The 19,174-nt window shown below is 39.8% G+C and overlaps 1 protein-coding gene across 15 annotated transcripts in view; it reads right to left on the reverse strand.

Annotated features, from left to right (window-relative positions):
- Positions 1 to 1,506: 1,506 nt before the first annotated feature.
- The window catches only part of COBL (cordon-bleu WH2 repeat protein), a 346,611-nt gene continuing 328,943 nt past the window's right edge, over positions 1,507 to 19,174 (reverse strand). For all 15 annotated transcript variants that reach the window (XM_072598182.1, XM_072598180.1, XM_072598174.1 and 12 more), the window contains one exon: positions 1,507 to 2,940. In XM_072598182.1, coding sequence (XP_072454283.1) covers positions 2,923 to 2,940 — 18 coding nt within the window. In that variant the 3' untranslated portion in view covers positions 1,507 to 2,922. The remainder of the gene's footprint in view (positions 2,941 to 19,174) is intronic.

Raw genomic sequence — 19,174 nt, forward strand, 5'->3', positions numbered from 1 at the left:
AGGTCCTGGACATATTGATTAATAATAAACTGGTCCTTTCAGAAGAACGACATATCCTAAGTTGTTAGTCTTGAGAAACAAACTGAGAGCTGAATGCAAGACCAGTAGATGTTCTCCTTTTAATATTATGTGTCTAGAAGAGCACCCAACTCTGCAACCTCCTTTGGAATCTTGATCCTTCTCAACATAATGGAGGTAGTGGAAAGTTCACCATCCTACACACCATGAGATCTGAGTTCCAGAACAAAGCTTGGACATCTTGGACAAATAATTTAACATTCTTGGACTTTGGCTTGCCCATTTTTGAAATGGGGCTAACGTTACTTGTTTTTTTCCAAACAATGAGATAAAGCTTATGAAAGCAACTTGAAAAAAATGTTGAATTCACAGTAAAAGAGAGCATTTATATAATGTTTCATGTGTTCTATAACGTTCTAGAATTCATTTCACATTATATCCTGGTTTTGTTTTTTGAAACTCAGGTTTGTTCAAAATATAGATTGTGAAAATTCTGGTTTTTTTAACTAAGGAAAACTTTTATAGATGTTTTATTTACAATGTTTTGTTCTCCCTTCTTCCTCAGAAAACTAAAATACCAGATGGCCATTTAACAGGAAAATATGACCTCTCTTCTCTGTGTTGTCTATACCTCCTTCTGTATGGACAGCACCAAGCAGTATTGACAATTGTCTGTTGACAAGGGGGATTCCTAGCTCAATCTTGACTCGAATGAAATCTCTATTTGTGGGCAGGATCCACAGATCTCTGGGTTTCTCTGCTCCCTAGAGTTGTACTGAACAGCCTACAGTAACTCAAAGAACTCAGAGCACTTGAAGATCATCCAGTCCAACAACTCCATCTTATAGATGTGGAAACTGAGGCCTGGACAGATGTGAAAGGGGAAACAAGGAATACATGAAGCAGTGAAGGGAGTGTATCATTCTAAGTTTGGCTCGGTGGCTTCAGACGTTTCTAAATTTATCAAGCACTTATTAAGTATCTACGTGCTATGTGCCAAGCATTGTGCTAAGTGCAATAGATATAGAAATGAAAAATGAAAACTCCTCACTCTTGAGGAGATGACACTTACGGGGGTTGGGACACACAATGTGTAAAAAGACAAAAAGGAATACAACATAATTTTTATGGTGAGAGTGCTAACAATTGGGGAGATCAGGGTAGGCCAAATGTTAGAGGTGACACCAGAATTGAACCTCAAAGGCAACTAGGGATGCCAAGAGGTATAGGGAAGGGGGTCGGTATATTTCAGACACAGGCAACAAATGTCTTTTCCTGGAGTGTTTTACCGGGAAGAATGTGAAATATGTCTGGAAAGCTAGTTTAGGTCAGACTGTGAAAGGCTTTCAATGTCAGGTGGTGGAATTAGTTATCTTTGAGGCAACAGGAAGCTCTTTGAGCTGCAGAGTGATATGGCCACACCTGTGCCCTAGGGATATCTGCACCCCCAAAACAAAATGAGAAACAGAGTCATGGAAATTCACACGATTATAACAACTTAATTTGTTTTATTTGTGGCACTAACAGTCAGATAATACAGACAGTTGCAGATAAAAGCAATTGGCTGAATGCTCTCCTCACTTTGGAAAGTTAGTGACATGTGTAGCTCTGGTTTAAGTTGAAGCAAAGAAAAACAAGTTTCCCATTTTACATGATGCCCAGAGCTGAAGAGATCATTAAAAAATTAAAATACAGATTTTTTTAATTCCTTTTTTTCCAAGATGATATAGACAATAGGAAAAGAAATCCTCACGATTGCTATTTATCTTTTAAAGTTATTTCAATTTAACAAAATACTTTTAAGGATATATACAGAATGCTAAGAATAGTTAAACTTTGTTATAAATACTGGTGACACCAAACAGGATGCTATAAGAAGATTTATGTTACAAGGATGGGAAAGGCAGGGATCCTGGAGTGCAGGGACAAGCCTGAGTCCCCGATCATGAATCATTAAGCAAAATTCTCAAAGTCATTTCCCACACCAATTCAATCTCTTCAGCATGTAAACACATGATTTCCCCTTTCTTAGTGCTCTCAGAGACCAAGAGGGTTTATGGATGTTCTTTGGGGTCAGTAGGCAGCACTGCAGTTGGAGCTTATACTTCATATCCCCCACATGTGACAAGCTTCAGAGACAACCTATGCTATGGTCACTAAAGACTGCTCCCTGGTCCTGATGAGGATCTGAAACTGACTGCTTTTCAGTGCCTCACAACATGGATCCTATGCAAATGACAAGACTTTGAGAAATATCATGGGATTGGGATATGCTGTTTAAAGAAAAACAGTGGGTCAGATAGTGATCTATGAAACACCATGGGATTATACTCCCCAAAGTATGTGGAAGCAGGAATCAGCTATGAAAAAGTCACAACACCCTTTTCAAAATTCCTTCCAAGACATATAGGCCCTGTATTACTTTCCAACTGCATTTAACTGGTCACTGACCCTTTTATCTCCTGCTTGCAGCTTTCCAATGAGTAGATGTTTTTCGAACAGCTGTATACGGTAAAAAGGCTTGGCAGCAGTCTGTAATCAGTAGAGGACAAAGATCTTCTTTCCATTTTGCCCAAATGGATAATTAAGTGTGAGTGTTGTAGTGCTGGGCTACACAATATTTATATTTTTATTAACCTGCCAACAAGAATAGTTTATTGGCAACCTGAAACGTATTCAGAGGCAGAGCACATTTCCTTGGCACACAGGTTGGGCAGCAAAAAGTATTTTTTCCCTTTGAACCATTATACAGGAACATGCTGAAAATTAACTACATATATTTTGGCTTATAGACAAGAGAGTAATACCGACTTGTGATGTTCCTCACCGCTCCAAGTCCTTGAATGATGATTATGGGTGCGTTATGGGGTTAGCTTTTGCAATTATCTGTTCTTTATACACTATTCAAACAAGTAGTGGGACCTGCAATGAAGAAAAATATATACCGCCATTAGAATATTTCAAACCAAAATACAGATCTGATTTTATTAAAGGGTTAGATGCTTTGGGCAAAATTAAAATCAGCCTAAAGGAAATATAATCTGCTTTGTAAAACAAGGAGGGGAGGTAGTTTGGGGTACTAGACAAAGCACTGGAAATCTGGAGTCAGGAACTCTGGGTTTGAGTGTTGACTGGTGCTATGTGATATTGGATTTGTCAACATTTCTGGACCTCGGTTTCCTAAATTGTAAAATAAGGACTAATCAATATGTAAAGGGAAAAGAAGTGTGGTACAACAGAAAGAACATAAGATTTGGAGTCAAGAGACTTGAAAGGGAATCCAAGCTCTATTGCCTATGTGGCCTCAGGTAAACTGCTTAACCTATCAGTTAATAAGTATTTATTAAGTACCACTCTGTGTTTAGTGCTAGCAAAACAAAATGGAACAGTCCCTGTCCTCAAGGGGCTTACATTTTTGTGGGAGAGACAGCATGCATATCTATCTGTCTCTCTGTCTCTGTACTAACAACATGTACCAAGCAGGTATAGTGTGTGTGTGTTTGTCCTTTGTTGCCGAAGAAGACCATGCCATCAGAGAAATAATGACATGACTTGCACTTGACTTTGTTTTGAGTGAGGGAGGGCTGTGCAGGTCACTAGTCTCACTTCTCCTCCAGAGCCATCTGAATCCAGTGACCAGATATTCATCAAGATGACTGGAGATGGCTCAGGATGAGGCAAGTGACTTGCCCAAAGTCACACAGCTACTGAGTGTCAAGTGTCTGAGGTAGAGCACTGGTGCTCTATCCACTGGATCACCTAGCTGCTAGGGGGATCAGGAAGGTCTCATGCTTTCCCCAAGGTGGTGTCTGAGCTGAGGTATGAAGGAAACTTAGGACGTAATGAAGCAGAGGTGAGGAGAAAGAGCATTCTAGGCACGTCTGATGGCTCTGAGTGTGGAGTGTGAGGAACAGCAGGGTGGCCAGTTTGACTGCATATTATGGAACATAAAAAAGGTAGTAATGTGTAACAAATGAAGACTCAGGATGGGGCCAGGTTGTGAAAGCCTAAGTGCCCTGGGGACTTAGTGTTCTCATCTATATAGTGAAGAAGCTGGACTGGAAGATTTCTAGGTCTCTTTTAGCTCTAAATTCTATGATTTAGTCTACCCTCATTTGTTTTTGAGGATCCTTTTCATAGGTGTTAATATACGTTTAATGACTTTTCAACTCTTAGCTTTCCATTCAATTTGTAGTATCATTCCAGACTTTGGGAATCATAACTTTCAAATCCTATCCCTATTGGCTCAGTCCTGGACACTCTTCCCACACTGATCAACTGAGTAGAATTTGGTTTGTTGAACAATTTAGATAACAGATTCCAGGGTTCTTGGTTGCTTAGTAAGGTTAGAAGTTTTCTTCCCAAATCTGCCCACCTCTGCTCCATCGGGGTCATGTTCCCCAGGATCTAAGAAAATTAAATTGGAAAAGAGTTGAGCTCATTTGCTATAAAAACTGCCAACCAGTCTAGACCTGGTTTTGAATAGGAAATAAGATGGATCAGGGGCTGGAAGGAAGTGCCATACCACTAAGGCAGACTTCACTTTCAAAAATACCACTGCTTATTTTGGCTAGAATGCCTGTAGGAGGTTCGGCTTATATTGGGTAGGGCTTCTGTTTGCTGGGATCATGATAGATCTTTGGAAAGTGAAGGACATTTTCTGTAACCCCCAAGTCTGGACTGGATTAAATTTCCTAGGGTTAGACCAAGGCAGACTGGGACCTACTGAGGCAATTTTGGATTGACTCATAAGGATGATAAAATATTACAGTCAGAGAGAACATCACAGATCATTCTAGTCCAGGAGTGGGGAATCTGCAGCCTTGAGGCCACATGTGGTCCTCTAGGTCCTCAAATGTGGTCCTTTGAATCCAGACTTCACAGAACACATCCTTTTATTAAGGGGATTAGTTCTGTGAAATTTGGATTCCATCAAATGGCTACACTTGAGGACCTAGAGGGCCACATGTGGCCTCAAAGTTACAGGTTCCCCACCCCTCCTCTAGTCTAAGCTAGGAATAGCCTTGTACAATGATGAGATTGCTGAATTTAGAGGAAGAGGATCTGAGTTCATTTCCTGACTCTGCCTCTTATTGTCTGGGTGATTTTGGGCAAGTTATCTCACCTGTCTATGCCTCAGTTCACTCTTCTGTATAATAAGGAAGCTGAGTGAGATAAGCTTTAAGGCTTCTTCTGGTACTATACCTGTGATCCTATGTCTCTTCCAGTTCTGAACCCTCTGATTTAACCTTTCCTCATGGGCTTCTGTTTGTTAGTAAAGACTGAATGAGAGAGTGTTTTATAAAATAGAAAGCCCTATACAAGTACAAGAGAATTTTGTATTTAGTTTCTATAATCCTACAGTCCTTCATATTAAAGACAAGTAAACTGAGACTGAGACAAGAATTAATTTGTCCAAGGTCCCTTTGGCCTTTAGTAGCATGGTACCAGTAATATTTGCAAAAGTTTAAGGAACTATGTTTTGGAGGTCTAGGTTCCTTGGAACAAATTTCTAAATAGTTGCTAATGGGGGTTTTTCAGAAAGTGAGACTTAAGTTCATAGGATCACAGCTCTACACTTGAAAGGGATCTCATAGATGATCTAGTTCAATCCCTTTATTTTGCAAGTGAGAAGCCTGGGGCCCAGGGAGTTTAAGTAATTTACCCAAGGTCATGAAGGTTGTAAATGGCAGAGGTAGAGTTTAAAACCAATCTTAGGACTCCAGAATCAGTGCTCTATTCCATTGTCCCACAGGGCCATGTTTCGGACAGTACTATGCACAGGTAGACTTTTAACTGGGATGAGCTGAGAGGTGGCATACTGGAGATAGTACTGTCCTCAGAATCCGGAAGACTTGAGTTCAAATCTCACTTCTTGCATTTACTAGCTTTTTGACTATAGGCAAGTAACTGTACCTCAGGCTCAGTTTCCTTCCCTCAAATGGGAATAATAATACTTCTACTCTGATGAGGTACCAATAGGAATATGTACATGTTTATGTGGGTATATATGTATAAACACACATATTAAATTTGGCTAATTTTATATCAGTATCTAAATGATTATGACCATCATCACCATCATCTTCATCATTACTATTATCTGCCACTTCTCTGTCATCAGTGTGGCATACAAAGCAATTTTAAAAATATTCTCTACCCACCTTGGGTAGAACACACACACACACACACACACACACACACACACACATCTGCCTCATATTTGATACTCCATTTTTATTTTATTTCTGTCGTTAACTGCCCCACTTTCCTACACTTGCTGCTTTGGTCCATCAATACCCACTCAATCCTTTGCAACCCAAATCACTCCACTATTGCTACAGACTTAAGTCACTGCTGACCAATGGATGATCAGATCTGAAGGGGGAAGGGAAAGGGAAGAGAACACATATTTATATAACACCTACTATGTGCCAGTTACTGTGCAAAATGCTTTTTTTACAAGTATTTTTCTTCTTCCTTTTTGTCTTGGAAGGAAACTTTCTTCTGTAACATCTGGCACTGATGAACAGATACTCTGTCTACCAATACATGCTCTGGTTCTCCTCCCTCTTGGCACGTACTTTTTCATTTCCTTCCTGACTTTCTAGCCTGCTGTTTAGTCTCCCTGCTTCAAGCTTCTTCCCACTACAATCCACTCTCCATTCAACTTTCAAGATGATTTCCCCAAAATGCCAGTCTGATTATATCACCCCACTAGTCAATAACTCCAGACACTCCCTATTTCCAAGAAAGTTTACAAAATGCAATCTTCTATTTGGTTTCATAATTCACTCCCCTTCTACCTTCCTAGTCTTCCTACATGTTACTTCCTGCACGTTATGTACTCTCTGATTCAGTAACACTGGCCTCCTTGCTGTTCCTTGTTCAAAACACTCCGTCTCCCAACTCTTGAGTGTTTTCGCTGGCTGTGTCCTCTGCTTGGAACATTCTCCCTTCTTATTTCAGCCTCCTAGCTTTCCATGGCTTCCTTGAAGTCTTGGCTAACATCTCACCTTCTACAAGAAGTGTTTCCCAGTCATCTTCAATCTTAGTGCCTTCCCTTTTAGACCGTCCCCAATTTATCTTGTAATATATTTTTGCGTATGTAGTTTGTATCCAGGCTGCTAAGTGGCTCAGTGAATACAGTGCTGGGTGTACGGGCAGGAAGACCCAAATTCAGATCAGCTCTGTGTGACCCTGGGCAAGTCACTTAACTTCTGTTTGCCTTAATCCACTGGAGAAGAAAATGAATGGCAAACCATTTCAGTATCGCTGCCAAGAAAACACCACAGAAAGTATGATATGATCCACAGAGTCACAAAGAGTCAGATACAATTGAATGATTGAACAAGATGTTTGCATGATGTCTCCTCCATTAGACTGAACTCCCTGAGAGCAGGGAACTATCTCTTGCCTTTTTTTCTGTATCATGGAAGAAGCTTAATAAATGTTTATTGACATTCCTTTACCTCCTCTTCTCTCTTGGAAATAAATGGGCCATGATGTTCTATACATAGCCTTCTCTCCTCTTCCCTGCTGATGGTACTCTTTATTAACAACCCCATATTTTCCTAGAACTCTCAGTGAAAATACCCAGGTGGATAATACCCAAACTGATGACATTTCCCTTTTCCCTTGCAGTTATTTTGTATTTATGGATCTGTGGTAGTGTTTCCATCCAGGAGAATATAGTCTTTGAGTACAAAGATTGTTGTGTGTTTACTATTGTATCCTGGTACCTGATGTGGCATTGCTGTGACACATACACATACACACATTGTGCTTAATGAATGTTTGTTGCTGGATGTCCCAAGAGCTCCTCAAAGTCAACCTGTCCAAAACAGAATTCATTTTCTTCTCATCCCCACCAAAACAGTTCCTCCCTCTTTAACTCCCTACTTTTGTCATGGAGGAAGGCATTATCATCCTCTCAGTCACTCAGATTTAAAACCTCAGGATAGCCTCTGAGTCTTCCTTCTCCTAAGTTCCCTCCATGTGCTAGCATTCAATTAGCCACAGTATTTCTCCTATCCTTCCCTCCTTTCCATCCTTCTAGAGATCACCCTATTGTCATCCTCAACCCTCTCCTCTAGATCCTTGTCAGTGCCTCCTAACTAGACCTGTCCAGCAGACACTGGTTCCTCTGGCCCATCTTATACACTTCAAGATTAAATTTCCACAGAATTAATCATGTCACTGATATACTCAAAATCTTCAATGGCTTTCCATTAGCTGGACAATAAAGTCCAAACTCCCTAATAAGGCATTTAATACTCTTTACCATCTGGCCCTGACTTATCTTTCCAGTTTTACCATCTCCAACTTCATTTTATCAAATAGCACCTACTACATGCCATGCACCATGCTAAGCTAAATTTACTGATAGGTTTTATCCAAACTGAATGACTTGCTATTCTTTGAATGTCTTCTAGGTTCTTTTGCTTCTCTTTCTTTCTCTCCTACCTCCCCCCAAATATATATGTAAACTCTGCCTACCTAGTATTGCATAAACACAACAAATCACATATGGCTATTTTGGTTCCCTCAAATAAGTAAGGAGGCAGTATGGTATAGAGTCAACAACACTGGCTTGAAATTTGGATTCAAATTCTACCTTTGATTCTTATTACCCTGGGCAAGGCATTGAACATCCCTGGACCTCTCTATCTTCATCTAAAAAATAAGGGGGCTACATGAGATGGCCCCAGAGATTCCTTCTAACTCTAGAGTTATTATCTTAAACAGAATTAATTTAAAGAAACAAAACAAAACAACAAATTGGTCTCTGCAACTCAGGACCAGTCTTTAGCTAAGGTAAAGAATCTCCCTGCTAGGAATCTGCCCACCAGATCATGGATGTTTTGGTGAAAGAAAGACAAGTACACCATGGGTCTGAGTCCTGTTCTCTTCTCCTTATGAAGTGACTGTGGCACAGCAAGGTGGTCTGAAAGGTGTCAAGAATCCCATAGCTTGTAGACTCATTACAAAACATTAATGTAATTCTTAGCATTTGGGAGCTAGGTGGCATAGAAGATAGAATGCCAGGCCTGGAGTCAGGAAGACTCATTTTCCTGAGTTCAATTCTGGCCTCAAACACTTCTAGTTGTATAACTCAAGGCAATTCACTTAACCCTGTTTGCCTCACTTTCCTCATCTGTCAAATGAACTGGAGAAGGAAGTGACAAAACCACTCCAGTGTCTTTGCCAAGAAAAACCCAATAGGGTCATGAAGAATTGGACATGACTGAAACAACTCAACAACAAAATCAGTAGTATGTGAAATGTGACAACTCCAGAGGTGATGTTTGTGTAATTAGTGAAGGGCTGATCCACAAATGGAGAAAACAAATACTGATACTGACGCACTTTCAGAAGATATAAAGAAGTTGTATCTGAAAGGTAGGAAGGCTCAAAGACCCTAGTGGTACAGTGGGTAGTGTACTGGCAATGGAGGTAGGAAGACTTGTTTTTAAATCCAGCCTCTAATACCAGCCAGTTGTGTGACCCTGGGACAAATCACTTAAAACTACCTGTCTCAGTTTCCTTATGTTTAAAAAGGTGATGATAATAATAGTATTTGCTTCCCAGTGCCGCTATGAGAGCAAAATGGGAAAACATCTGTAAAACACCCTGAAAACCTTAAAGCACTATACAAACACTGTTATTATTAATATTATGATCGTAGAACATGAATAAGATTCATAGATGAGAAAGCATGGAAAGGTTAGTACCTAGTTGTTGGGGCCAGGGAGGAAACACATTGATGAGATCATAAATCTATCAAAATATTGAAGAAATATTTTCATTCTAATAATTTTTGAAAAGTATAAATATTTATCAAATTTTTAAAAAGCAGTCCCATTTAGGTGAGGGGAGCAGGTAAACACTGAAATGGGCTTTGATGTTAAAACAGTTGCAGGAAAGGTGGGTGGGAGAGGTGGCTTGTGTACTGCTTTTTGCCCTTGAGGGTTCTGTGATCCATCTAGGAGAACCCACTGCAAACTTCCTGCCAAAAGAAAAAAATTAACTTGAATCCAAAACAAAAGTACTCTCTAATTCACCAAAAACTCTTTGATCCTGCCCAAGAATTGCTGACTTGTATTCCATTCCTGGCACCTCTGGAAAAATCTCTCTTAGACACAATGTTAATGCCAAACTCAGGTGTGCTAGAGAAGTGAAGAGAAAAGGCAAGAAAGAAGGCAAAGGAGACTTATTTTTGCTTGTAAAAAAAATGGCTCAAAAGAAGGGAAGTCTTTGACTCGGTTCTGATTTTTAAGTAGTTTCTGGCCCTGCTCTACTCAGCGTTTGTTTTCAAGAATTTGAATGAAGGCACCATGCAATTTACTGAAGACACAAAGTTGGGAAGGGGAGCTAATGTAGTGGATGAATTCAAAACTCAAAAGTTAGTTGGGAGCATCCACCCAACTAAGATTAGGAAATTGAAAAGTAACATAAACAAAATTGTGAAAATGGATGGTAACCACACAAATAAAGAATGAGGGCAAAACTTGGGTTGGCATCAGTTCCTATGAAAAAAGACCAATGTCTAGTCTCCAAATTGATTTAACAGGTTCACAGTGAGCCATGCTGATAAGACCAATCTAGAACAATGCATTCAATTCTAGGTGCTACTCAGTAAGACGGATATGGACAAATTGAAAAAAGTCCAGGGAATGATGATCAAGATGGTGTAACCATGTTTTATGGAAAATTGTGAAAGAACTTAGAGCCCTTTAGTATGATGGAAAGAAGGCTTGGAACTGGGGGAAGATAAAATAATTGTCTTCAAACATTTGAAGAGCTGTCTTGTGGAAGAACTTTATCAAATTACAACAAATAGGTGAACGTTACAAGGAAGTCAACTTCCTCTTTTTAGTTAAGAGGATAACTCCTTGAAGGCAGAGACTGTTTCATTTTTGTTCATGTGTCTCTAATGTGTTGCACTGGGCCTTGGATGCATGCTTAATAATAAATATATGTTGCATTATTTAACTGACTTGGAGAAAAGAAAACTCTTTCTACCAAAAGGAGCTATCTACCAATGACATTTTGCTATTGTCGTTTGGTTATTTTCAGTCATGTTTGACTCTATGACCCCATTTGGGGTTTTCTTGGCAAAGATACTAGAGTGGTTTGCCATTTCCTTCTCCAGTTCATTTGACAGGTAAGGAAACTTAGGCAAATAGGACTAAGTGACTTACCCAGGGTCATACAGCTAGTAAGCATCTGAGGCCAGATTTGAACTCAGGAAGACTCATCTTCCTGATCATCCACTCACTCTATCCACTGTACCACCTAGCTGCCCCTACCAATGGTATAGATAGACTTACAGTAATTTCTCATTGCAAATGTTCTAGGAGAGGCTAAGTGGTAGGTAAATCACATAGCTAGCTAACATCATTTGCTGTTAAATTTATGTCTATCAGCTTCATCAGGGGTTAAGTGGCACATCAAAATGGTGTGTATGGAGCCCTTTCCTGGTCTAAGAGCACACACTGAACAAACCATTTAGCTGAGAATATTGTGTAAACAAAGGTCTTATCTGGGACCTTGTAAATCACTAATGGATATTAGCAGTTCATTTAAGCCTTGGAATATATGTATATTAAAAAGATATTCTATATGCCCTATAATTTTATTTGGTTTAATTTTCAGAGACAGCAACAGATCAATACTTTCAAATGACCACAGACTCAGACTTCACTCTCCTTCAATCGTATTCTGGGAAGGACAGCATGATTCACATGGAAAGAACCTCTCTCTTCTTATTTTGTGCCCCATGGACCCTGAGATCTTTTACAGCTCCTGGATTATTTGTTCAATAATTACTCAAGGGGCAGGGAGCAGACAAGGTCAGATCATATTTGCATGTTTATGCTTTCCATCAGCAGGCTCCTGGTGTGGGAGGAGAGTCATCTGTGTTTGCAAAGAGTCAGAGGTTTGTAAAATGGGCAAGGGTTGCACAAGTCTGGCCCACATAAGATGTCTGACTCCTGGATGTGATGCTCATCTGCTGTAAGATCCTGGGCAAGTCATTTACATTTTCCCTGTTCCACTTTCCTCTTCTGCAAAGTGAAAGTTCAAGTTCTTATTTCCTATCTATGTCCAAGGGCTGCCAAGATTTCTTATAGAATGTTTACTTTGAAAGAAAGATGCTTAGAATTACAAAGGAAAAAAAAAAACTTGCCTGTCTAAAATTAACCTTTAAATGCAGAAGACTAACAAAAAATACACACCTACTACAGTTTATTTAGTTTTCATTATATTTCATTGGGGCATTAAGTTCCACTACTTAACATGAAAGTGCTGTTATAAACAATTGTTGTTTGTTCAGTCTTTTTCACTTGTGCTTGACTCTTCGTGACCCTATTTGGGATTGTCTTTGCAAACTCACAGAAGTGGTTTGCCATCTCCTTCTCCAGCTCATATGACAGATGAGGAAACTGAGGCAAAGAGGGTTATGTGACTTGCCCAGGGTCACACAACTAGAATCTGAGGCTGGATTTGAACTCAGGAAGATGTCTTCCTGCACTCTGCACTGTGGCACAACTTATCTGCCCCAATGTGGAAAAATAAGGAACAAGATTTCAGGTTCAATGAAGTGACTCACTTTCAGGGACAGTCATAGAGGGAATTGGCACCAGAGTTTGTTTTGTGTTTTGAATGCTGGTATTGGATCAGACTCTAGAGTTGCCAGGTAAGTGCATAGGATGAATCAGAACTGATTACTGGGGGAGGGGTACGTAAGGAACGGCCATTGGCAAGAATGCTATTATTATTTTAACATGGCCTCATGGAGCAGAAGCAGAAACCAAAGGAAAAAGATTATCAGTAGCGCCATATTAAACTACAACAACCCAATCCATGACAGAAAAGGAGACAAAGTTTGAAAGGCCAATGGACTTGTGCCCAGGTTTTTAAAGATAGTTAAGTATCTTTGCTAAAGCTGGTACCTGGTCTAGCCCATAATTTGGACCAGCACTTGTGGTTTCATACTGTCTATGACTACTTTCCTGCTCTGTCAGCCTGGGGCAAGAGGAAAAGGAGGCATTAGTGGTCCGGTCCAGAGATTCCACAGCCTCAGACATAGCTGGGAGCCAAGAACAGTAATCTTTCACTACCATCAGGACACATGTAATGCTTCCTTTGTCCTTGAATGTTCCCATGGGAACACTGCCTCTCTGTACCTGAGTAGATCACCCAGCAGCCCCTTCTCTCAATCTCCTTTTGTGGGTGGGGTCTGGATTCAAGTTTGGTCACCTATTCATCCTTTTTCATGAAATACTTATTGACACGTGTGCCATCTATCATACATGAAAATCATACCATTGCCTAATCTTCATTAGAACACATGGCTTGAATTACTTTCTAGATTCAATGATAGATTTGTACTAGATATCACCACTCTTAAATCGGTCTTACACATGAGCAAGCTTGCATCCATGTGTATGGGCCAGGATAGGGGATTCTGTGAGTTGCTACCTCAGAACAGCTATTTTGCAAGAGAAGTCAACTGGCTATGAGCAGGGTTGAACCTGGAACCCTTTGTTCATTAAGGACCAACCTTCAACCAATGGAGCTGTCCTCCCAACTCAGTTATTCTATCCAACCCAACAAGCATTTATTCTCCTTAGCTATTTTTGAACTAATTGTTTTATTTTATTGTCCTAGTGAAGAAATCACTTTAAATTTGTTTTAAAAAGCTTTTATGATTTGTTTAACTGTGTTTTAAATGTTCTGTTTTGGTGAGTTGATAAGCTAGAAGGGTAAATATGCTTGAAAAGCTATGGATAGTAACGAAAGCAGGCTGATTCAGAAATATGGTTTTAAGTTACCTGGAAGCCTTTGAGGGCCATTCTAAGGGAACCAGTAGAAAACCATTAACAAGGCATATCTCATAGTGGCTTTAAAATCAGCAATAGCAGATGCTCCAGTTTAAAAAGACAGAAACTAGGTGGCCAGAAAACCAATGATCAAGAGAAACACCATTAGGAGAGGGGCTTACATAGAAGCAAAGTTCTATTCGTTAGGAGGTTGTTTCTTTGTCTTTCCACTTTTGTTTTGAGGTGAGGAAAGACGTGTGTGTGTGTGTGTGTGTGTGTGTGTGTATGTATGTATGTATATGCCATCCAAGGTTGCTTACATGTTTTTTAATTCCCAGAATATATAAATTTGGCAAATCACTGAATATTCATTTCTCAGTACAGCCTGGCCAGCTGAGAATTGTTGGCTATTACATGAAATTGAATCTTAGTCTCACAATGAACAGAACTGTAGATCTAGGAGGGCCCTTAGTAAAGATCTACAATAACGCTTTTACTTTGCTCAGGAAAATGAGACTCCCAAAGAAATGAATCCATTAGAATTTGTACTTTGTCATCATTTGCTAGTTTTCAGGGTGATAAAAAAGTTAAATTAAAATGATGAGGTAGAATTTTAGCAAATTGGTTAGAACTGGTGATGGGATTTGGATAAAAGTCAAAGATCCCAAAAGAAATATTTAACTGAGGATCATGTTTATATATGTAAATATACATGACATGTTTATGTAAATACTAGCTGTGCATGTATGTACATATACAGTATGACTTGGTAGAAAGAGAACTCTAGCCTCAAATCCTATCTCCAACACATACAGGCTGTATGGCCCTGGGCAAATGGCTTCACCTCTTAATGCTCTGGGCAGTTTCCTAAGAATTTAAGTTAAAGGGGAGTTGCTGATTGGCACTGGCAGAAGGAGGTTTCCTTATAAGGTATTCCACCGAGCAAAACGCAGATCTGTACAAAAATCATCTAATTCTAGAATCTGATTTGGTCAATATGGTACTCCCTCTGCCAACTCAGGTCATAATATCTCTAGGGCTAAATAGATGGTCTTCAGAAATTTCCGTGATTAAAAAATTAATCCTCCTATTTTCATTCTTGTCCTTAGTTATCAGAAGTGCATTCCCTCACTGGACCTATATTCAAAGGCTTTCCAGTTTGGTAGGGCTGTCCATAGCTTGCATTTCTCTAATAAAATCTTTGAGAACCAAGGATCACCGCCAGACCATGCTGAAGCATCAGTGAGGATTTGAGTAACACAGACACACATGAAATATTTTAGACCTCACATAGGGAATAAAAAAAAAAATTCAGCACTAAAGCTGCCTCTTCCTCTCTTGTATCTCTGCCAACATTTTCCCACTATCGAGGGTTTTATACTGAAAAAGCTTTTTATTTTTCAAAGCATATTTCCTTTAATAATAAAAAAAACTGTCAAGTTGTACTTTATTTACAAAAAAAGGAGGGGTGGAACTCACACTAAAACTTTCTGTGTGTGCAAGAATGTGCGTGAGAAAAGCTAATGTTGGATGGCACTAGTCTAGACTAATTAAATTAAGTAGGAAAGACTGATTTGACAAGAATTTGGTTACCAGAAGATAAAAAGAGGAGGCAGGAGAGGCAGGGCAATCATCAAGAAACAAATCCATAGGATGCTCCCAAAGCCAAACTGCAGGGTCTGATTATCCTGCAGGTGAACTGGATGGACCTTGAATGACCCAAAGAAAATAAAATCTAAAGTCTATTGGGGTTTCATGGTTTATAAGATGGTTGGTGCAGAGGACACTACAGAGTTCTTAGGGCCCAGGTGGAAGGAAGGAAGGAAGGAAGCAAGGAAGGAAGGAAGGAAGAAAACATTTATTAAGCACTTACATTTTACTATGTGCCAGACAGAATGCAAAGAGCTGGTACAAGTGAAAAGGCTGTCTCTGCCCTCAAGGCACTTATATTCTAACGGGAGAAGAAAACACAGAAAAAGGAGTTGAAAATGGCGAGGGGTGGGGAATGAAGGTGCCAGGTACAAGGGCATGGTTTTGAAGACAGGAACAAGATTGGGAGGGGAATGAAGGCCCCTCCATAAAATGGAGGCTTTAGGAGGAATACATTAGTGTGAGTAAGGGGTGGATCTTACAGAGAGATGTACTATGTTGAGAAGGCTTTGGATGCTACAGGGCAAGGAGGTTCTAGGCCTTAATATTTGATAAAAATATTAAAAGTAGACAAAAGCAAAACCGCATGCTTCTGGTCTCACCTTCCTGAGCTGTGTCATGCTTATTTCCTTTTGTTTCACAAAATTATTTTCTAGCTGCACTCTGCGTTGATGTGAAGTGATCAAAGGATCACATTTTATCCTCCCATCAATATAGAAAATAACTTTCTAGGACTTGGGAGACAAGTCTGTGAGAGTTGTCTGGGGCACATGGTAACTTGTACAAGGTCATATGATTACCTAGCATCAGGAGTGGGATTTGAACCTTAACTCTAAGCATAGCAGCCCATTCATTAGGGAGACCATGCTTCTCAGAGCCAATGTAATTGGTATCATTCTTTACAGAAAAATAAGAGACTCTGCTATGATCAGCCTTCACTGTTGGTCCTCTACTTGTGGCTAGTCATGTGAACTTTTTTAAACATGATGGCCAGATTAGTGGGGAATGGTAGGAAAAGAATGGATTCTCATTATCAATCAGGGTGTCCTCTGTATTTTGATATCTTTCTCCTGAGACTGGATAATGCTTAAAATGCTAAAAAGCAGAGGGCTCTAAATGAGTGATCATGGGTAAAAGTTTGAAGTTCATTCTAGATAAAATACTCAATGGTTCACTGGCCTCAGTCATTCTTATCTGAGACTCTATGATCTGTCAGCCTGGCTAGAAAAAGAAAAATCACCCGACAAAAAGCAAGCTGGATAGATTTCTAACCTTTTCTGCTTTTGGCCTAGTCTCCAGATGCCAGAAGAATAATCTTTCCCATAATGCTTCAGGACTTCTGGTGTCCAGAACAAATGAGGAACTGGGGGTGGAGGATGTTATAAAATGAACTCAGATAAATTCCTTCAAATCCTATAAAAAACTTTGCTTCAAGTGACGGGTCAAAGTTTGGCTCACTTTGTATGCACATTTCCCCAATCTAAGTAGGAGAGTAGACATTCCCTGCTGAGAGAGCAACTGATCTGTTTATGGGACAGTTGGAGCACATTTTCTCCAGCAAGTTCTATTTTGTTCCAGGGAGATCTGTCTGGATGAGAAAGAACAGGGTCATTTAGGTGCAAGGTCAGCAAAGACAAAGACATTAAGCAATGTCCAGTATGGCAGGCTTATCATGTGCCTCAAAGTCTGACTTTTCAGAGAACTGCAGAACTGGAGAGTTGGAAAGGCCATCACAGCCATCTGGTCCAAGGCATACATGAGAGGAAATCTCTGGTATAGAACATTTGCAACAAGTGCTTGTCCAGCCTCTGTTTATAGGGCTCCAAGAAGATGGAAGCCACCATCACCTGAGCCAGTCCACTCCACTTTAAGACATCTTGAATTGTTAAAGCTAAACTGATCTGGTTCTATCCTCTGGGGCCAGACTGAGTAAGGCTTTTCCCCTCTTCACAGGACAGGTCTTTAAAGGCTTGAAGACAGCTACCATGCTGCCCTCCTCCTCCCTCCCCCCAAATCTTTAGAACTGAATGTGCTGAGTTCCTTCAACTGACAGTCCTATTACACAGACCAGAGGCCCTTCATGTCGTTCTGGATATTTCAGTTTATTCATGTCCTTCTTATACTTCTTGTACCCAGAATTCAACATAGCACCCCATATAAGACAGAGGACAGTGAGACTTTTAGCCTGGGCAAACTTATAAACTGCTTAGATCATCAGAAACAAATTACTCTGAAGGCATTCAAAGGAAAAGAGGCTGAACATCAACTACCAAAAAAATTCAGACTATTTTAAGAAATCATTTGATTCTGGATTTTCTGATGTAAATTCAAGTTGTTGAAAATGCTATTTAAAAAGACACATAACAAAAATACATTGCCTTTCTACCTCACCTCTCCCCTTTCTAATCAGTTCCATGTGCTACAGTTACAAGCATCTTCCTTCTTTGCTTCTAAAAGCTTGCGATCTTCCTCCTGAAACGCTGTGCTTCTGATACACATTCCTTATTCCCCATCACCATAAGCGATTTGGCTGCCCAATTTTTTTAGTGTCCCATTCATTAACAGCTTCGTTCAGCAGCTTAGCCTACTTTCTCTGCTTATAATCTTTGTATGTTTTTTAGTCACCATTTTCCTTCCTCATAACCACCTCCTCTTAACTACTTTCTCATCCTCACTCTTTTCAGAAAATGTTCTTTCTAAAAACATAATGGGAAAACCACCCCGGCAACACTTTCACGATTTTTACTTATGGCTATGTTATCCATATAGCTCTTGTCAACTAGGTTATAAATTCTTTGAAATCTGGCAAGCCTACTTTTTACACTTACAACGTCTAATACTTAGTACATTATACAATACTTACAATGTCTAATACTTAAGATTACTGTTTATGCCTACAGGTTAAATATGAGTATCAGTTACCAAGAGAAACTTCAAAAGAACTTTTCTGTAGAGAAAGAACATGGCTACTGGTCAGTCTGAGAGGCAGGGCTCAGATGCAGCATGGTAGACAGACAAGACATGAGATTTGGAGTCAGAAGAGGTGATTTAAAATCTCAGCTCTGCTACTTCCTACTCGTGTGACCTTGGGTAGGTCATTTAACTTCTCTTGAGTGTCACTTTTCTCATTTGCAAAATAAGCCTTAGACTAGATGATCTCCAAGGTCCCTTCTGAGACTAAATCATGATTTAGATCTAGGGTGAGTATACTCTTACATGGCTGACTGATCAGCCAGCTTGGGAAAAAGCATCCTGCTTCTACTAGTATTAGACTCATAGCTGGGAACCCCTGGCTCTATGACAATACAAGAATTGCTTTTATTTCTTTCCTCTCCCCTCATGATGGACGGTTTTGCTCTTCTTATTCCTGATTCTCCTAAGAGGTTCACTATGGGGTACACATAATCGAGGGCCCATTCACTCATGACACCACTGGTTGTTAGAGCACTCTCAAGGCACTAATCCCTTCCTCAAGTATCCCTAACTTCTAGCTTCTGCTTGATGATCATTCCATTGTTAGGTTATCACACCTTACCAAATAGCTTTGGGGAGTCGGACATGCACTTAAGGACACAGAAGATCTTGCTAAGTTTTACCTCTGATATCTGATCACGGTAAACTTAATGTTCACTTTAAAATACACTTACTTGCTTATAAATGATTACAAAATTGATTTATTT

The sequence above is a fragment of the Notamacropus eugenii genome, chromosome 3 (genome assembly GCF_028372415.1).
Source record: "Notamacropus eugenii isolate mMacEug1 chromosome 3, mMacEug1.pri_v2, whole genome shotgun sequence".
Taxonomy (NCBI): Eukaryota; Metazoa; Chordata; class Mammalia; order Diprotodontia; family Macropodidae; genus Notamacropus; species Notamacropus eugenii.